At 46.0% G+C, this 18,330-nt stretch overlaps 1 protein-coding gene across 5 annotated transcripts in view; it reads right to left on the bottom strand.

Moving 5' to 3' along the window:
- The window catches only part of NCOA1 (nuclear receptor coactivator 1), a 302,949-nt gene that overhangs the window by 83,022 nt on the left and 201,597 nt on the right, over window positions 1–18,330 (bottom strand). For all 5 annotated transcript variants that reach the window (XR_014218165.1, XM_082217275.1, XM_082217278.1 and 2 more), the window contains one exon: window positions 10,741–10,907. Coding sequence is in view for 4 of the 5 variants with exons in the window: in XM_082217275.1 (XP_082073401.1) it covers window positions 10,741–10,907 (167 nt within the window). In the remaining variant the exon portion in view is untranslated. The remainder of the gene's footprint in view (window positions 1–10,740; window positions 10,908–18,330) is intronic.

Raw genomic sequence — 18,330 nt, 5'->3', positions numbered from 1 at the left:
TAGGTTGCTGCTTTGGGAAACTCAATGCTGGGCAGCAAAGGACTCTCGTAACCAGAGGGGTCCTATGCAAGATGGATCGGCAGCAAGCAACACTGCTTTCTCCAAGGTGCAGACATTCAAACCTCCTTCCTCATCCACTTGCAAAACAAACTCCAACCCAGCAAAATTATGACTTCATCAAGAGAGCTTTTCTTCTGCTCTCTGGCAAACTGGGGCGCCGAGTGCTTGAAAAGCAGCATTCACGGAGCCTCACTGGCTCAGAATCGCCATGCAACTTTTGTGGGATGGCGGAGTGCTGAAAAATTAACTGCCTGGCCCCTTCCTTTGCCTGCTTTATGGCTGTCTTGGCAGATGCACCCCAGGCTGCTGCCACCGCCGCAAACTCCGTGTCCTGCCAACTGTACATTACTAGCCTTGGAAGGGCTCCAGCCCCGGGAAAGCCGCTCTAAAAGCATTTGCTTGATACTTTCAAACAGCAGCCCAGCATGCAAAGCTCTGGCGGCGGTGGCGGAGGCCTCCGCTGATGTATAGGCACGCGGGGTGGATTCAGAAGGCCTCCTGTGTTCTCCCTTGGGCTCCTCCCTCTAATTCCGAGGGAGAGAAAGAAATGAGATGCTCTCGGCTGGGGAGGAAGAGGAAGAGCTGCCCTCTCACCTCTTCACGAGGGGCAAGCTTTGAAATCCGTCAGCAGGAGGAACTGCCTCTGGGGAGCACTTGGCGAGGGGAGACTGAACTAGGGATTGTTTCCATTCATTGCTAACTTCCACCTGCTGCTCCGCAGCTCTGCTGTTTGCAGAGAGCTCCAATTAGCGCTCTCGATGCCGGAGAAACATCCATTAAAAATTTCTGCTTACGGAATTTGAAGGGGGTTTTTTTTTTTTTTTTGGGTCTCTTTATTTGAAAATCCCTCCCTTCGCTGCATTAGAAATTCCACAGCAGCCAGTCTCTCTTTTCCTACTTAGCTATTCCCTGAACTTATTTGCAGGCAGGAACCTTGTTAGCCCTGGCTTCTGGTTTTGAATGTCAGAGGGCCTACAATTCAGACCGTATATAGAGTACCGCCAATAAGTAAGCGCAGCACAGATCAATCACATCGGCTAAAATTGTGTAAAATTATTTTTCTTTTTCAGATTATGCTCTACCCTGGGAAGGGATCCGTACAGCTAAGCCACAGAGCCTTGGCGGAGCTAAATCTTTCTTTGAAACAGATGGTAGCAGAAGTGTGGAGGGGAAAGGAAATCATGGTGTCTGAACACTCGTCAGAGGACAGTAATATTTACTCCTGGGCAAAGAGACTTTCCCTTCAAACTGTCTGCAAGCAAGTGGATCAGCTCTACATTGCCCTAACAATCCGGGACACTGGGACGGTCTGAACCAGGATTTCTGCCCTGGTGAATTCCTACTGTAGACCTTCATAAGGAAGCAGCCCAGGAAAGCAGAGGAAACAGAGCATAGTAATAATTAACAGGTAACGTAGCTGCACATGTTTATAGCTCTTTCTGCTCCAGGAAGGAAGCATTTACAAGCTCTAATGAAGTCAGCTTCATCATCTCTTCTGCATCACTTGGCCTGTGTCCTAGAGCTCTGAAAGGCATTTCCTTTGCACCACTCATCACTCCTGTTGGGTTCCTGAAGCATCCCGGCTCCAACCACAAGCAGAGTGGGGAGAAGGAGCCCCTAAGTTTCACTGCAGAGTGACTGGTGGCATCTGACTCTTCTGCAGCTGAGCAAACAAGATTGCAGCTCATTAGGCTTCTGCTGCCCCCCCACATGCAACTCTGCTGGGCAACTCGCTGCACCACACCCTATCTTTGTAATGAAAACTGTTCTACTGCTTTGTCTAAGGCTTTGAATTCTGCCTGGGTCTGTGCATTTTATGCCTCTGAATATTCATGACAAACTGAAAAACAACAAGAACAACAAACAGAATGATTCTGAGACCTTAAGTTTCAATTTTCAAACAACACTGCAAGATTCTATTCTTCGCTGAATGTGGACAATGGAAATCAGGTAAACGTGCAGGTATCAGGAAGGCTAGGCAAGGTTTTCCAGTGGTTTGGGGGGTAGGGAAAAGAATTCTCATCAACTTGTGTGAGTCCCTCTCGTATGGCGTGCCGTTTTATGTTTCTTAAGGTAAAGGTAAAAGTAAAGGGACTCCTGACCATTAGGTCCAGTCCTGGCCAACTCTGGGGTTGCGGCACTCATCTCGCTTTATTGGCCGAGGGAGCCGGCGTACAGCTTCCGGGTCATGTGGCCAGCATGACTAAGCCGCTTCTGGCGAACCAGAGCAGCGCACGGAAACGCCGTTTACCTTCCCGCTGGAGTGGTACCTATTTATCTACTTGCACTTTGACGTGCTTTCGAACTGCTAGGTTGGCAGGAGCTGGGACCGAGCAATGGGAGCTCACCCCATCGCGGGGATTCGAACAGCCAACCTTCTGATCGGCAAGTCCTAGGCTCTGTGGTTTAACCCACAGCGCCACCCACATCCCTCTTTATGTTTCTTAACTCCCTACAATCACCACCGCTTTACCTTACATCCAAATATCCATGTCCTTCTGCCCCCTCTTGAACAAACATCTCTAGGCCTTAATCTTGCAGAAGGCAGCAGGTGAGTACTGAGTTCTGATTCTCCTGTGCCCCCATCAGGACCAGAGCTCAGTAGGAACTTTCTTGCTGAATCCGTCCAAGGGTTTTCCTAGTCCAGCATTCTGTTTTCAACAGCTGCCAGCCAAACACCTCTGGAAATCACAAGGAGGGGAGCAGGGCTTGAAGGCTCCTTCTCTTTTTCTTGCCTCCAGGACCTGAACATGGAGCTCAGCCCCCACCTTCTCTCCTTGCCCTTTCACCCAACAGTCTCTCCGCCCCAGCCAAAACTCTACAAGGCCCACCTGTCCCCAGTCTTTTAGTAAAGACTCCTGCGCCTTATGCTTAGGAGAGCAAAGCTGGGGGGGGGGGACCATAAACAGACCTAATAGTGGTACTTTTCTCAAGTATATAATCTGCTTAACCTCCAAGGGCTGCAGTGTGAACCATATCCGCACATCACATTTCCCTGGGTATCCAGAGGTGGAAGATCATCAATGAGCAAAAACAGAAATCTAATGCACAAATTGGTGCTAATACCTGCTGGAAAAGGCATGCCAGCAATGGACAGGGCTGGAGCCCAAAAGGTGAATGAGGCCACAGACACCTTCTTGATGTCTCACACTCAGATGCATGCATCCCGTTCACCCATTCCCACTGCCCCCGCAATTCATTCATCTCCCACGCTTAAGATAGATCTTCCTGTATAGCTAGGTAAAGGTAAAGGGACCCCTGACCATTAGGTCCAGTCGTGGCCGACTCTGGGGTTGCGGCGCTCATCTCTCTTTATTGGCCGAGGGAGCCGGCGTACAGCTTCCGGGTCATGTGGCCAGCATGACTAAGCCGCTTCTGGCGAACCAGAGCAGCGCACGAAAATGCCGTTTACCTTCCCGCTAGAGCGGTACCTATTTATCTACTTGCAATTTGATGTTCTTTTGAACTGCTAGGCTGGCAGGAGCAGGGACCGAGCAACGGGAGCTCACCCTGTCGCAGGGATTCGAACTGCCGACCTTCTGATCGGCAAGTGCTAGGTTCTGTGGTTTAACCCACAGCGCCACCTGTGTCCCCAAATAATAAAGCAAACCTAACTGCTCTGTTAGAGGCAGAGCTGGAGAGCGGAGGCCACAGGGTGGATTTAAAGATGTTGTGGGCCGCATCCAGCCTCCCAATCCCTGCCTAAGATACTACTCTGCCATCGTCTCGTGCCCAACAGCCCAGAGTTAAATGGAGCGAAACTGAAAAGGTGTAATTTCCTTCCTCCAACCCTCCCACCCCCACAAACAACACGGTCAGCAGAAATGAGACCAGCTGGTAATGGAGAGCAAAGCTCAAGGAACCACTCCGTGTAGTAGCTCTTGCTCTCGTTAATGTTCAGCCATGCTGTGCCCTGCCAAGAAAACTAATGACTGCTGAAGAGGCAATAAGCGGGAGACTCTCAAGCACTTACCTGATAAGAAACTCCCTTCTAGTTTCATCTGTAATGTGCATGAAATGTGACACCCCTCAATACCAAACAGGAGTTTCCAAACTACCTGCCCTGTCTAAATTCTGTCTCACCTCTGGGTTCCACAGAATCACTCCTGAGGCAACAGGAAGCAACGGAAGGGATAATAATAATAATAATAATAATAATAATAATAATAATAATAATAATAATTTATTTATACCCTGCCCTCCCCGGCCAGAGCCAGGCTCAGGGCGGCTAACACCAGTAAAATTACAGTAAAAACATAATAAGGGAAAAAAACAATTTAAAATACGGGTTAAAATGCAATTAAAAATGCAGCCTCATTTTAAAAGTAGCCAATAGATCAAAACCATAAGGGGAGGGAAACATAAGGGTCAGACCGAGTCCAAACCAAAGGACAGGCGGAACAGCTCCATCTTGCAGGCCCTGCGGAAAGATGTCAAGTCCCGCAGGGCCCTAGTCTTTTGTGACAGAGCATTCCACCAAGTCGGGGCCAGTACTGAAAAGGCCCTGGCCCTAGTTGAGAGCAGTCTAACCACCTTGCGACTTGGGACCTCCAAAGTGTTGTCATTTGTGGAGCTTAAGGTCCTCCGTTGGGCATACCAGGAGAGGCGGTCCCATAGGTACCATGGGTGTGTTTCCTGCATATACAGCCCAAATTATGTGTTTTTCCAGGAAGGCTGGCGCTTCTGACACCCACAAAAAGGCACAGGGAAAATTTCTCTCTAGGAATCATTTAGCATGTATGGGAGTATTTTTCAGTTGTCAGAGCCAAAATCAAAATTTGAGCAGAGGGAACTGGATCAAATGTAGTTCCTTGTCCGAAACTTTGGGATAGTTCCCGTCTAAAAAGCTGTGGAAAATAATGCAATGATAAAAGAGATTGTTTCAGTTATATCTAGAATGCCCCATTAAGCAACCACTGTTAGTCTTCTGAGAAAGCACACCTGAAAGCTACAAGGGCAGAGACAACTTCACTTCGATACTCTATAAGATTCCTTAGTGCAATATGAAATAAATTATTGAAAGAAACTGTAAACGCTCAGTAAATTTCTATTTGTCCAACACAGCCTTCCCCAGGCTGCTGCCCTTCCAGTATTTTGGACTACAACTCCCACCAGTATGTCCATGCTCGCTGTGGCTGATGGGAGTTGTAGTCCCAAACAGAAGGAGGGCACCAGGGGAAGGCAAACTGATGTGAAACTTGTAAGCTTTCATATCCTCACAGCATCAGAGGTTGATATCATTAACATCAGATTACCATTTTTACCCAATGATATACGGTTGCCCACTAGAGAACCAGACCATTGGTCCATCTGGGTTACAACCACCTACTGTTCAGAGAACAGATCTCAAGTGTTATACAGATACAGTGGTGCCCCGCAATACGAATGCCTCGCAAGATGGAAAACTCGCTAGACGAAAGAGTTTTCTGTTTTGGAGGTGCTTCGCAAAGCGAATCTCCTATGGTCTTGCTTCACAAGACGACAATGTCTTGCGAGTTCCTGCTGGTTTTTTCCCCTCCCCCCTTTTTCTAAGCCGCTAAGCCGCTTATCAGCTGATCCGATCAGCTGATAAGCTGCTAAAAGCCGCTAAAAGCCACTAATAGCGCTAATCCGCCAATGGGGTTGCTTCGCAAGACGAAAAAACTGCTAGACGAAGAGAATCACAGAACGTATTCTTTTCGTCTTGCGAGGCACCACTGTACAGTGGATGCTAGGGTTGCGAACGTGATCCGTGCGGAAGGTATGTTTGCAACCCGCAGCGTTCGCAACCCTGCGCACGCGGAGGTCATGATTCGGCACTTCTGCGCATGCGCAAAGTGCGATTTAGTGCTTCTGTGCATGCGCGAGCGCCGAAACCCGGAAGTAACCTGTTCCAGTACTTCCGGGTTCGGCACAGTGCACAACCTGAAAACACGCAGCCTGACTGTACCTTTACCAGTCATGTTATCCTTTAACAAGCCTGCAACTAGACATGTCAGAGACAAACTCAACATCTTCTGCCCACCAACTACGTGTGCTACACTTGAGCTAGGGCCTGTTTCAAAATTAGATTCAAAACATTGTGCATAAATACCAACATACAAAATTTGACACACACAGTTGTTGGTTATTTTTTTTAAAAAAAAAATTAAGCCAACTCTCTACACTGGAAGAAAGTGAGGAATACAGATGACTAGAATCTCAAGACACTTTCGCAAGTACCAACAACACCTCTCTGTCCCCAACACATTTATATTTAACTTGGGACAGGAATAACATGGTTCCTAATGTGGAAACCATCCATTTTACTTTTGACAATAATCCCGAGAAGTGCGAGCATCTAATTAAACAGAAGCAGCAGCAACAACGGGGCAGGCACGGCCAGGAGCGCATCATCAGTTGCCAAGGCCTCCTGCAAGCGCGGTATTTTACCTCCAAGGAGCACAAATGACAGGAGTAAGGCCATGAAAACATTATGATCGGAACATGCATATTATGGGACACGGCAAATCTCCTTTGCAAAAGCCTGAGGCCCTCTCCCCCACCCCCTTGCATCTTGGGACGCTGAGCACAGCCTTCGCTCCCAGGCAAGCTGACAAGTTCCACGCCCAGCGCTTTGTCTTTTGAAAAGAGCTGCTGGTGCCACAAGGCGAGCGTTTCATTCGAGGAGAAATATGGAGCGCCTTCTTCCAAGCTAAGGAGGGACTGCTGGAGGGCAGGCCTTGAGCTGCTGGCAGAGCCCCATTTCTCATGCTCCCAACCCTTCGCGATTCAGCCACAGTGGGAGGGCAGGGAAGGAGAGAGGCACCGCCCTCTCGCCAGGGCCACTGAAAGAGCACAGAAACTCTTGGAACTTTTCTCTCGCTCTCTCTTTTTGGAAATATGCATTATTTCCACCTGGATATTTCCACAGCCACTGACTCTGTGAAAGGGCTTCTCTCCCACTGCCTCTTGCCCCCACCCACCCAAAAACAGAAGCTGGACAATGCAGAATGAGGCTGAGCAACACGACCTCAGTGGATGGATTCTCAGGGCGCTTTCCCATGCATCCAGGCTCTTTTTACAATTAATATTTTTATTAAACAAACAAAACAAACACCTGGATTCCAAAAGATTTAAAACCAGAGATTTACTTTTAAATGTCAGTTACAATGTCATTAGAAAAAAAAAAAAGGTACAGTGGTACCTCTGGTTGCGAACGGGATCCGTTCCGGAGGCCCGTTCGCAACATGAAAAGAACGCAACCCGCAGCGGTGCGTCTGCGCACGTGTGGGTTGCGGTTCGCCGCTTCTGCGCATGTGTGTGACATCATTTTGCGCTTCTGCGCATGCGCGAGCAACAAAACCCGGAAGTAACCCTTTCTGGTACTTCTGGGTTGTCGCGGGATGTAACCTGAAAGAATGTAACATGAAGCAGACGTAACATGAGGTATGAAAGCCCACTTTTAATGTGTGATGTTGTTTGTATATTATGTTGGAAACTGCCCAGAGTGGCTGCGGCAACCCATTTAGATGGATGGGGTACAAAAACTAAGTTGTTATTCTTGTTTTCTTCTTTGGAAAAGGGGGGTATTTGACTTCTAGGACAAGTGTTATAAATTAAAGGGTCATGTATTGTATTTATTATTGTTACAAATTATGAATATTTTATCCACCACGCCAAGCAGTGAGAAAATGTACTTTCCATACTGAAAAACCAGTATTGGGGAGTGGTTAGTCTGTTGGGCTAAGACCAGGGAAACCAGGGTTCAAAGCCCCACTGAGTCATAAAGCTCACTGAGTGATATTGGGCCCATCACTGTCTCTCAGTCAAACCCACTTCACAGGGTTATTGCAAGGCTTAAATGGGGACGGAGAGAACCATATGAGCTCCTTAGAGGACAAAGGGTTTCTCATGTGGAAGACATGGGCAAGTGATTCCAGGAAGTGAAAGGGAAATTGCTCACAACCGAGCACTCCAAATTCTGCTGTGGATCATGGCCGCTGTCTTTAAGCGAGTGGTCTTACTTAAGTTTTCTTACAGCTAAGTGGAAATCTATTAATTTCCCAGTTGCCACTCCAGTCTCTAAGCAGACAATGGTCAAACGCAAAAGGTCTGAGGACCGCATGGCCAGACGATTTGGATGCTGCTCCCAGCCTAGGTAGTATGAAGACTTCATTTAGTTGCAAACTAACCACTTTTGATTGTTATGGAAACCCATTAGTACAAGCTCTCATTACCAATATATATATATTTAACAAAATAAACCTGTTGATGATTAGGATGCACTCTTGTTCAGGAAATGCATGAATTAAAAAAAACGAGCAATGTTATTTAAACCAAATTATTTAAATTGGTCTTTTTTCTGAGCAATTTAAATCAGTGGTTTAAATTGCCTTAATTTAAATCAATCCACCCTGTAGACAGCCTCTTTTTACTAACTAAGCCGTATTTGGATGAAGCTGAAATGAAATAAAAGCAAGGAAGGGGCTGTTCACAATAACACTTCAGTCGTGGTTTGATGGTGGAGATCTCCCTAACAATCTACAAGTCAATATTATTTAGTTACAAATTCTATCAAGGAGAGCAAAGATGGTTCTGAGACTTGACCTCTGCAGTCCTTGCAAAGCCAGAAGCCCATTTCATGCAATACACCTTCATTTGCCTCTGTCAATAGACTCAAGGGGTGGCTGCCGGCAATGAGCACGACTGCAGGATCCACACACTACACTTTAAACCTACACTTAAGTTGCCACTTAAACATGCAATGTGCGAAGCGACTGCAAATTTGCTGACCAAAATGCAGCACCCTCGCCTCCCTCAAGCTAAGCAAAGCGCAAAAGGGTCTTATGCTGCTCCCTGTCTCTGTGTATCCCCATACACATTCCCCAAATTTGCTCTGGGTGATTAGGAGAACTCCCGGAACGGGGCACAGGGATAAGAGATGGCTCCACCAGACAAACAGAAATGCTTGTGCTGAAGGAACTCTCTCCTTTGCACGACACAATTACCGTATTTTTCGCTCCATAAGACACACTTTTTTCCCTCCTAAAAAGTAAGGGGAAATGTGTGTGCGTCTTATGGAGCGAATGCAGGATGCACAGCTATCCCAGAAGCCAGAACAGCAAGAGGGATTGCTGTGCAGCGCCTCTTGAGAGCCAGTGTGGTGTAGTGGTTAAGAGAGGTGGACTCATAATCTGGGGAACCGGGATCGATTCCCGGCTCCTCCACATGCAGCTGCTGGGTGACCTTGGGCTAGTCACACTTCTTTGAAGTCTCTCAGCCTCACTCACCTCACAGAGTGTTTGTTGTGGGGGAGGAAGGGAAAGGAGAATGTTAGCTGCTTTGAGACTCCTTTGGGTAGTGATAAAGCGGGATATCAAATCCAAACTCTTCTTCTTCTTGGTCTGCTGGCTTCCCAGTGAAGCAGGATGAGGGACGGAAGGGGCTCCATAAGGGCTGCGCAGCTTGCTCTGGCTTTTCAGGGAGGTGGGAGAAGGGATGGAGGGCAGCCCGTCAGTCCCTTCTCCCACCTCCCGGAAAAGCCAGCAAGAACCGCTGTATCTTTAAAGAGCCACGCCAAGCGAGTGTGTCTGTGGCTCTTGCTGGCATTTCTTGTTTTCCTCCTCTAAAAATTAGGTGTGTCTTATGGTTGGGTGCGTCTTATAGAGCAAAAAACACGGTAATTCCATCCTAAATGCCTCATCTCTAGTTGAGGCCAGTCTGAAAACCCCTATTTGCAGAGATTGCGAGTGACAGCAGGGGAGGCAACTGTAAGGGAGAATGAATGAGTTAAGAGGGTGTGTGTTTGTGTGAGCATGTGTTGTGCTGAACCGTTTCTGTGCCACTGACTCTCCCTGGCAAATGCCTCCTTCAAAGAATCACAGAACTGGAGAGTCGGAAGGGACTCCAAGGGCCATCTAGTCCAACCCCCTGCAATGCAAAAATCTCAACTAAAGCATCCCTGACAGACAGCCATCCAACCTCTGCTTAAAAACCTCCAAGGAAGGAGAAAACACCACTTCCCAAGGGAGTCCGCTCCACTATCCAACAGCCCTTACTGTCAGAAAGTTCTTCCTGATGTTTAGCCGGAATCTCCTTTTTTGTAACTTGAAGCCCTGGGTTCGAGTCCTGCCCCCCCAGAGCAGGAGAATACAAGCTTGTTCCATCTTCCATGTGAAAGCCCTTGAGATATTTGAAGATGGCTATCATATCTTTGTTGTGGGGAAGGTGTTTAGAAAGGGGACTCAGCCGTGGCAGAAGGATGTTTTTTAATCATATACTTTTATTACTCAGCTGCTGCAAGGAGGATCTAGGCCACACCTTGTGAAAGTCTTGCCTTAAAACAGTGGTTCTCAAAGTGGGTGGATTAACCCACCAAGAGGCGGGGGGGGGGGTGCTGGAGGTGTAAATGACTATTAGACTTTGAAAAGCTGGGATCATTGGATTAAGTCCATCCATTTTGTTGAAATAATTAAAAATAGTTTTAACTGGATTTTGAATATATGTGCAATTAATTGTTTTCAATTATATTGTGTTATTATCTTCCTCAATGGCTGTGCAAACCGTTATTGTGAATAGTGCTTTTTATTGGCCACGGGGCACTGTGCATGCGTTTACTGAACCAAGGAGTGTGTGGCTTGAAAAAGTTTAGGAACCACTTGCCACCTTCAAACACACCGGTGACAAACAAGAGAAGACCAAAGGGCCTTGCCGGTTTACCTTGTTCAAGCCTCTTCATCTGCTGAATCTGGTCAACCGTTTTCTTCAGAATCTTGCATTTGTCAGGTTTGACGCTTAGGCTGTCGATCTCTCCGATATTGGCTGAGAGCAGCTCGGCCAGCTCTTCCAAGTATTTGTTCTCTTGCTCCCTGCGCCGTTTCTCATTGCTGTTGGAGAAAAGCAACGCTCAGTTACGAAGCTCCTCAGTAATCAAAGCCTATGCATGCTTTAAAATAATCCAAAATTCACACTAAGGACAGCCCAAATTAAGGACGTGAGTTTCTTTAATATTTGTGGGTGTTTCGTGAATATGACCCCGACTGCAATCGAATCCATTCAAACAACAAGTCATGAGATGTGTAAGCGAGGGTCCAGGAATCAGTTCAAGATTATCTGACCCAACCCCATCCATATTATACCCATTTCAAACGCCAGTAAAAACAAAACCAGACCAGTGTCACTAATGTACAGCATCAGCTAATAATAAAATGCAATGATAAAGGGCTTACAGCAACTTGCTAAGAATCTAAGGTAAAGGTAAAGGCCCCTGACAATTAAGTCCAGTCTCAGACGACTCTGGGGTTACGGCACTCATCTCGCTTTACAGGCCGAGGGAGCCGGCATTTGTCTGCAGACAGTTTTTCCGGGTCATGTGGCCAGCATGACTAAGCCGCTTCTGGCGAACCAGAGCAGTGCACGGAAACACCGTTTACCTTCCCACCGGAGTGGTACCTGTTTATCTACTTGCACTGGCATGCTTTCGAACTGCTAGGTTGGCAGGAGCTGGGACAGAGCAACAGGAGCTCACCCTGTCGCGAGGATTCAAACCACGGACCTTCTGATCAGCAAGCCCAAGAGGCTCGGTGGTTTAGACCACAGCGCCACCCGCGTCCCTTGCTAAGAATCTACATAAAAAAATTCCTTCCAGTAGCACCTTAAAGACCAACTAAGTTAGTTCTTGGTATGAGCTTTCGTGTGCATGCACACGAAAGCTCATACCAAGAACTAACTTAGTTGGTCTTTAAGGTGCTACTGGAAGGAATTTTTTATTTTTTTATTTTGACTATGGCAGACCAACACGGCTACCTATCTACAACTAAGAATCTACATGTTAGCAATTCAATTATTCAGTTGCTGCCTTTGGGAAGGGCTGGAGCTCAGTGGTGGAGCATCTGCCCAGAAGGTCTCAGGTTTAGTCCCTGGCATCTTCAGGTCAGGTTGGAAGAGACTCTTCCACCTGAAATCCTCAAGAGCTGCTGCTAGCTGAGCTAGATGGACCAATGCTTTGACTGGGTATAAGGCAGATTCCTATGGTCAGTGTGTACAATGTAAGGCTAGTCAGCTGGCCCATTTCAGACCACCTTAATCATGAGCATGAAAAGGGGGATTCAAAAAGAATGCAGGAGCATATAATGTCTTCTCAAAAAACTGCTTTTCCTGCTCATTACTAGAAGTCAAGAGAATGCAGACTTATTATTGTCAGTTTTATGAGATTTTTGATCCACAGATATGCATTTTCTTACCAAGTACAGTAATACCTCGGGTTACAGACATTTTAGGTTCCACGTGTTCGGGTTGCGCACCGCACTGAACCTGGAAGTACCAGAACGGGTAACTTCCAAGTTTTGGCGCTTGCACATACGCACGAAATCGCGACCCGTGTGTGCGCAGACGCGGTGCTAAGGGTTGTGAAGGCTGCGGGTTGCGAACATGCCTCCCGCACGGATCACGTTCGCAAACCGAGTGTCCACTGTATTGCACTAGGTTCAATATTATCACAGCCTGCATTTTTGTGCTTAAGAGTTCATTTACTATTCCTATGCTAGCTCTCCAGCTGCAATGCACTTTGGCTGCTTTTGCACAGAAATATGCGAGGCTCTCTCTTTCTCTCATAGGTTTAGGCTCATACTTCTCTTCTACTATGAACACAGAACAGCCACTCAACCGCTCAAGCTATAAGGAGGCCACTAAAGGCAAAAAGAAACTGGCAAATTGCCAACAGGAATAAATTGTGATGGCAGTGTGCCAAGAAAGCAAGTTAATAAGCTAAAAGGCAGAAGAGGTTTTTTAAAAAATAAAATAAAATAAAAGAAGGGCAATCAATCTGTTTGCAAAAGCTGCTAAAGCAATCGCTTTATAAGCAAATCTAAGAAGCTTCCAACACACCATAGAACTATGTAGATGAAGAGCGAGTGGCCTTTACTTGGCTGCAATTACTCGTTTTTATACTTTGGAGCATCTGAGAGCAATTCTGCGGGCTTTTTTCTTTTTTCTTTAATGCAATGATAGCACGGTTCATTGCTGAGTGAGATTTGGATGCCTTTCCCCAAGGTTGCAATTCTGTTGCTGAGGGGGGGGGGGAGGCCCTGCATTTTCACAGCACTGCAACTATAGGATCTTCATTGCCGCTCCCTTCCTCCCACCCAGCACCACCTCCTGTTAGCAGGGCTTCATCAACACAGGGAACAAAGTCCCCGTCCCTTCCGCAAAATGCAGCCCCAGCAGCTATCAAGTTACCCTCCCAGCTCCCACTCAGTCCTGCCATTTCAATAACCATTTCCATCTTCTCCATGTTGTTCTTTGGAGATTACAGTGGTACCTCAGGTTAAGTACTTAATTCGTTCCAGAGGTCCGTTCTTAACCTGAAACTGTTCTTAACCTGAAGCACCACTTTAGCTCATGGGGCCTCCCGCTGCCGCTGCGCTGCAATTTCTGTTCTCATCCTGAAGCAAAGTTCTTAACCTGAGGTACTATTTCTGGGTTAGCGGCGTCTGTAACCCGAAGCGTATGTAACCTGAAGCGTATGTAACCCGAGGTACCACTGTATACTGAAGCGTTAGAAGCTGTATCTAGACCTATTGACATTTTTTAAAAAGCTTGAGCAGGAGCGAAGCTATCTTTTGCAGGAAACCTCCCCCCCCCCCAATGATTTTGTTAGATAAGGGCTACTGTGACTGCCTCTCATGGACTGGTTGAACGAAGAGGAAGGGGGTGGAGATGTTCCTTCAGGTATTCTAGGCCAAGGCCATTTAGGGCTCTAAAGGTCAGCACCAACACTTTGAACTGTGCTCAGAAACGTACTGGGAGACAATGAAGATATTTCAAGACCGGTGTTATATGGTCTTGGCAGCCATTCCCAGTCACCAGTCTGGCTTCCGCATTCTGGATTAGTTGTAGTTTCCAGGTCACCTTCAAAGGTAGCCCCATGGAGAGCGCATTGCAGTAGTCCAAACATGGAGGAGAGATTGGTGGCACTTAGGCGCAGTCTCAAAGGGACGCGGGTGGTGCTGCGTGTTAAACCACAGAGCCTAGGACTTGTGGATCAGAAGGTCGACGGTTCGAATCTCCGCGACGGGGTTAGCTCCCGTTGCTCGGTCCCAGATCCTGCCAACCTAGCAGTTCGAAAGCACCTCAAAGTGCAATTAGATAAATAGGTACCACTCTGGCGGGAAGGTAAACAGTGTTTCCGTGCGCTGCTCTGGTTCGCCAGAAGTGGCTTAGTCATGCTGGCCACATGACCTGGAAGCTCCCTTGGCCAATAAAGCGAGATGAGCGCCGCAACCCCAGAGTCGGCCACGACTGGACCTAATGGTCAGGGGTCCCTTTACCTTTACCTTAGGCACAGTCTCAGATTGCTTAGAAAAAACCCTGGAGAGAACAGAACTTAGGCAGCTATGGGGAGGTGGGACACATGATCCATGGGGCAAGACCTACCAGAGGTGAGTTGCTGTGCTCATTACGCCTGACACTCTGGTGCAAATTGCATTTTTGCTAATAAGGAGTTAATACCAACTTGCACAGTATGATTTACTGCTGACACACTCCTGTCATGTTAAGGAAGGGGTACTGGAACATCTGGAAGATCTGCTCGATAATGGGTTTGCTCTGATGATTGAAATATTAAGTAAATAGTAGCATGAGCATTTTAGTTGAGGTCAAATTAAGAGGGGGGATCAGTAAAGTAACTTGTGCATGAATTTATTTAAAGATTAAAGAACGTAACTCAATGCCCCTGTTGCTATGGCAACATGTAAGCTGTAGGAAAGAGAAGAATAAGGGCAATTTCCCCTAGAGAAAAGCATCATAAGGATATGATTTCAAAGAGAAAGTCTTCCTACCATACCAAAGTACCATCCCCTGCAACAGTTAAAACTCTCTAGAGGTTAATGCAAAAGAAAACGGCAAATTAGCAGACCCAAAGCTAGAACGAGGGCTGACAGCCAATGAAAAAATATCTCAAGTCGATTAATCATACAAGCTAATTGATGAATTGCTTAATCAATCAGTTAAATTGGCATGGGCGTGCAAGTGAATAAAATAATAGTTAAATGAAAAATAAAGTAGTCTATTTTAGTTGATGCAAGCAAATGAAACAGCAGGAACCATCTTAAAAGAGAAGGAGAGACTGAGAGAAAGAGAAAGAGAAAGAGAAAGAGAAAGAGAAAAAGACATTTTCTAACGAAGGATGAACAGAGTTCTTCCATTCCATTATGCTAATGTTAGGGATGCCTACATGGACTGGTGAGGGAGCTAAAAAAACTGAACTCCTCTACTGGAAAAGGGAGGATCTGAATTTTCAGATTTCACTCTATTTTATGCCTCTGCAGCAGGCCCTCCCTGACAGCTTTCCCAGAGAATATGTTAATTTTAGTTTCTCTGCTTCTCTTTCTTCTAGTTTTTCACATCAGTTTTCAATATTTTTTTCAATTTTCAATTCCCCCCCAAGACTTCATGAAAATTCAGCAGCATTTCAAAGCAAATTTATCTGAAATACACTTTTTCGTATGTAATGTTGCCTAATATATATATTTCGGTGAAGTTGTTTTCCCTAAAAGAATGATTTTTATATACATTATTTTTACAAATATATGCATTTATAGGCACACTTTGCACTAGTATTTGCATTTCTGTACAGCACTTCCTTGCAAAATTCAGAGAAGTGTGAATTCAGAGACTTTTGAAGGATAGCAGGGCATTGGTTCGCACATTGTTTCAGAAAGTACATATGACATAGGCTTGCTTTGAACATGACCAGTTTTGCACAAAGCAGCTATGTGCTACAAATAATAATTAATTAATAGTAATTTTATTATCTATAGCCTGCCCATCTGGCTGGGTTACCCCAGCCATGTAAAGAACTGTCCACAAAAAAGATTCACAATACACTTAATTGTGTGATTTCATGTTGGATCCCCACCCTTTTTCAGATTATCTGTGAACCAGAAAATCTAGATTCAATATAAAAAAATTCCTTCCAGTAGCACCTTAAAGACCAACTAAGTTAGTTCTTGGTATGAGCTTTCGTGTGCATGCACACTTCTTCAGATACACTGAAACAGAAGTTGCCAGACCCTTCTATATAGTGAGAGGGTGGGGAGGGGTATTACTCAGAAGGGTGGTGGGAATGGGAGATTGGCAGATAGCTGAGATGAGCCTGTTGACGACTCTTAACGACTGTAATAGGTCTTACAGGAAAAGGCAAGGGGTGAGAAGGTGAGAAATGGCTTAGTCATGTATAATGAGATAAGAATCCAATGTCTCTGTTGAGACCAGGTCCCTTCATGGTTTTAAGTTTGGTAATGAGTTGCAATTCAGCAGCTTCTCTTTCCAGTCTATTTCTGAAATTCCTTTGTAGTAAAACAGCTACTTTGAGATCTTGTATAGAATGTCCTGGGAGATTGAAGTGTTCTCCTACTGGTTTCTCTGTTTTGTGATTCTTGATGTCAGATTTATGTCCGTTTTATGTCTCACCCCTTGCCTTTTCCTGCAAGACCTATTACAGTCGTTAAGAGTCGTCAACAGACTCATCTCAGCTATCTGCCAATCTCCCATTCCCACCACCCTTCTGAGCAATACCCCTCCCCACCTTGTCACTATATAGAAGGATCTGGCAACTTCTGTTTCAGTGTATCTGAAGAAGTGTGCATGCACACGAAAGCTCATACCAAGAACTAACTTAGTTGGTCTTTAAGGTGCTACTGGAAGGAATTTTTTTATTTTGACTATGGCAGACCAACACGGCTACCTATCTGTATCTAGATTCAATGGCAAAAATGGTTGAGGAGGATGCCATGTGGACTCTAGGAAAAGCATGCAGCTGCAAGTAACACCAAATACACACTGAACTGCCGTGTGGAGGGAACCTACTGCCAAAATGAGGTGAAAATGTTCAAGACATTCCTCCCGGGAGGTGACAAAGGCAGAGCGAATCATGCGTGGTTCATGCCTGCCTGCCACCCACATTTTCAAAGAATTGCAAGGACCACCATGTCCATGTCTGGGAGCCCCAGAAAGATGCTCAATGCCACAGGGAACCAGGCAGGGGGCCTTCTCGGTAGTGGCGCCCACCCTGTGGAACGCCCTCCCATCAGATGTCAAAGAGAAGAACAACTACATTTAGAAGACATCTGAAGGCAGCCCTGTTCAGGGATGTTTTTAATGTGCGATACTTTAATGTATTTTTGATCTTTGTTGGAAGCCGCCCAGAGTGGCTGGGGAAACCCAGCCAGATGGGCAGGGTACAAATAATAAATTACTTTTACAAGGGTCTGTCTACTATTACAAGGGCCTTCTCGGTAGTGGCACCCGCCCTGTGGAATGCTCCGCCTTCAGATGTGAAGGAAATAAGCAGCTATCCTATCTTTAAAAGACATCTGAAGGCAGCCCTGTTTAGGGAAGTTTTTAATATTTAATGCTGTATTGTTTTTAACACTTGATTGGGAGCTGCCCAGAGTGGCTGGGGAAACTCAGCCAGATGGGCGGGGTATAAATTATTATTATTATTATTATTATTATTATTATTCGCAAGGCCACTCCATTTCTACCTTATAGTACAGCTGTGGGGTGGCCAAGTTAGAAAGAGATGAGGCCTGCATGAGCATGCAACGCCCTTACAAAGTTGAAGAAGGAAGACATTAATCGTGACAGCCAGCTTCTGCGCTTAATGACAAACCAGGGGAATGGAAAGGACAGGAGTAAAGGAAGAAAACAACCGGGTCTGTTTGCTCTGTGCAAAACCTGTAAATCCAACCCCAGAGGCATCTGGATTCTGGACACATCAGTGCTAATCTGGAAGGGAAGCTATTAAGCTGAAGTCCAGGATTCAGCTGGGAAATTCAGAGGGGGAGAATTTTGGAAGCATGGCTGCTTTTGAGATACCACAGGGGGCTGGCACTAACTTCTTGTATTTAACAAAATTTGCTGGTCAGTTAATGGGGAGGGGATAGTTAATTGAACAAATAATTACATTCTGATGTTTAATCTAATGGATGAATTAACTAAATGTGGCAGTCTTAGTTAAAACCTGGCCTTTGGGTGAGAACTCAGCAGTAGGAGGTTTCCTTTACCTGTTCATGGCGGAAGAAAGACTGCCATCTCTGGATGAAAAAGAGAACATTATACTACTTAGTCTGGCGGGTGGTCAATATTGCTCCTCCAAGTTTTTAATTCCCAGTGGGATTTAGGATTCTCTCTCGTTTTGCAATCCAAACAACTGCAGCACGTGGACTGAACAAAAAGCCTGAATTAATCAGCAACTTAAAACAGATTCAGCAACAAGCTAACAGTTGCTCCCAAGGAGTGAAGAGGAGC

The sequence above is a fragment of the Podarcis vaucheri genome, assembly GCF_965113315.1.
Source record: "Podarcis vaucheri genome assembly, chromosome: 3".
In the NCBI taxonomy this organism is placed as follows: domain Eukaryota; kingdom Metazoa; phylum Chordata; class Lepidosauria; order Squamata; family Lacertidae; genus Podarcis; species Podarcis vaucheri.
This window is presented reverse-complemented; position numbering and strand designations above follow the sequence as displayed.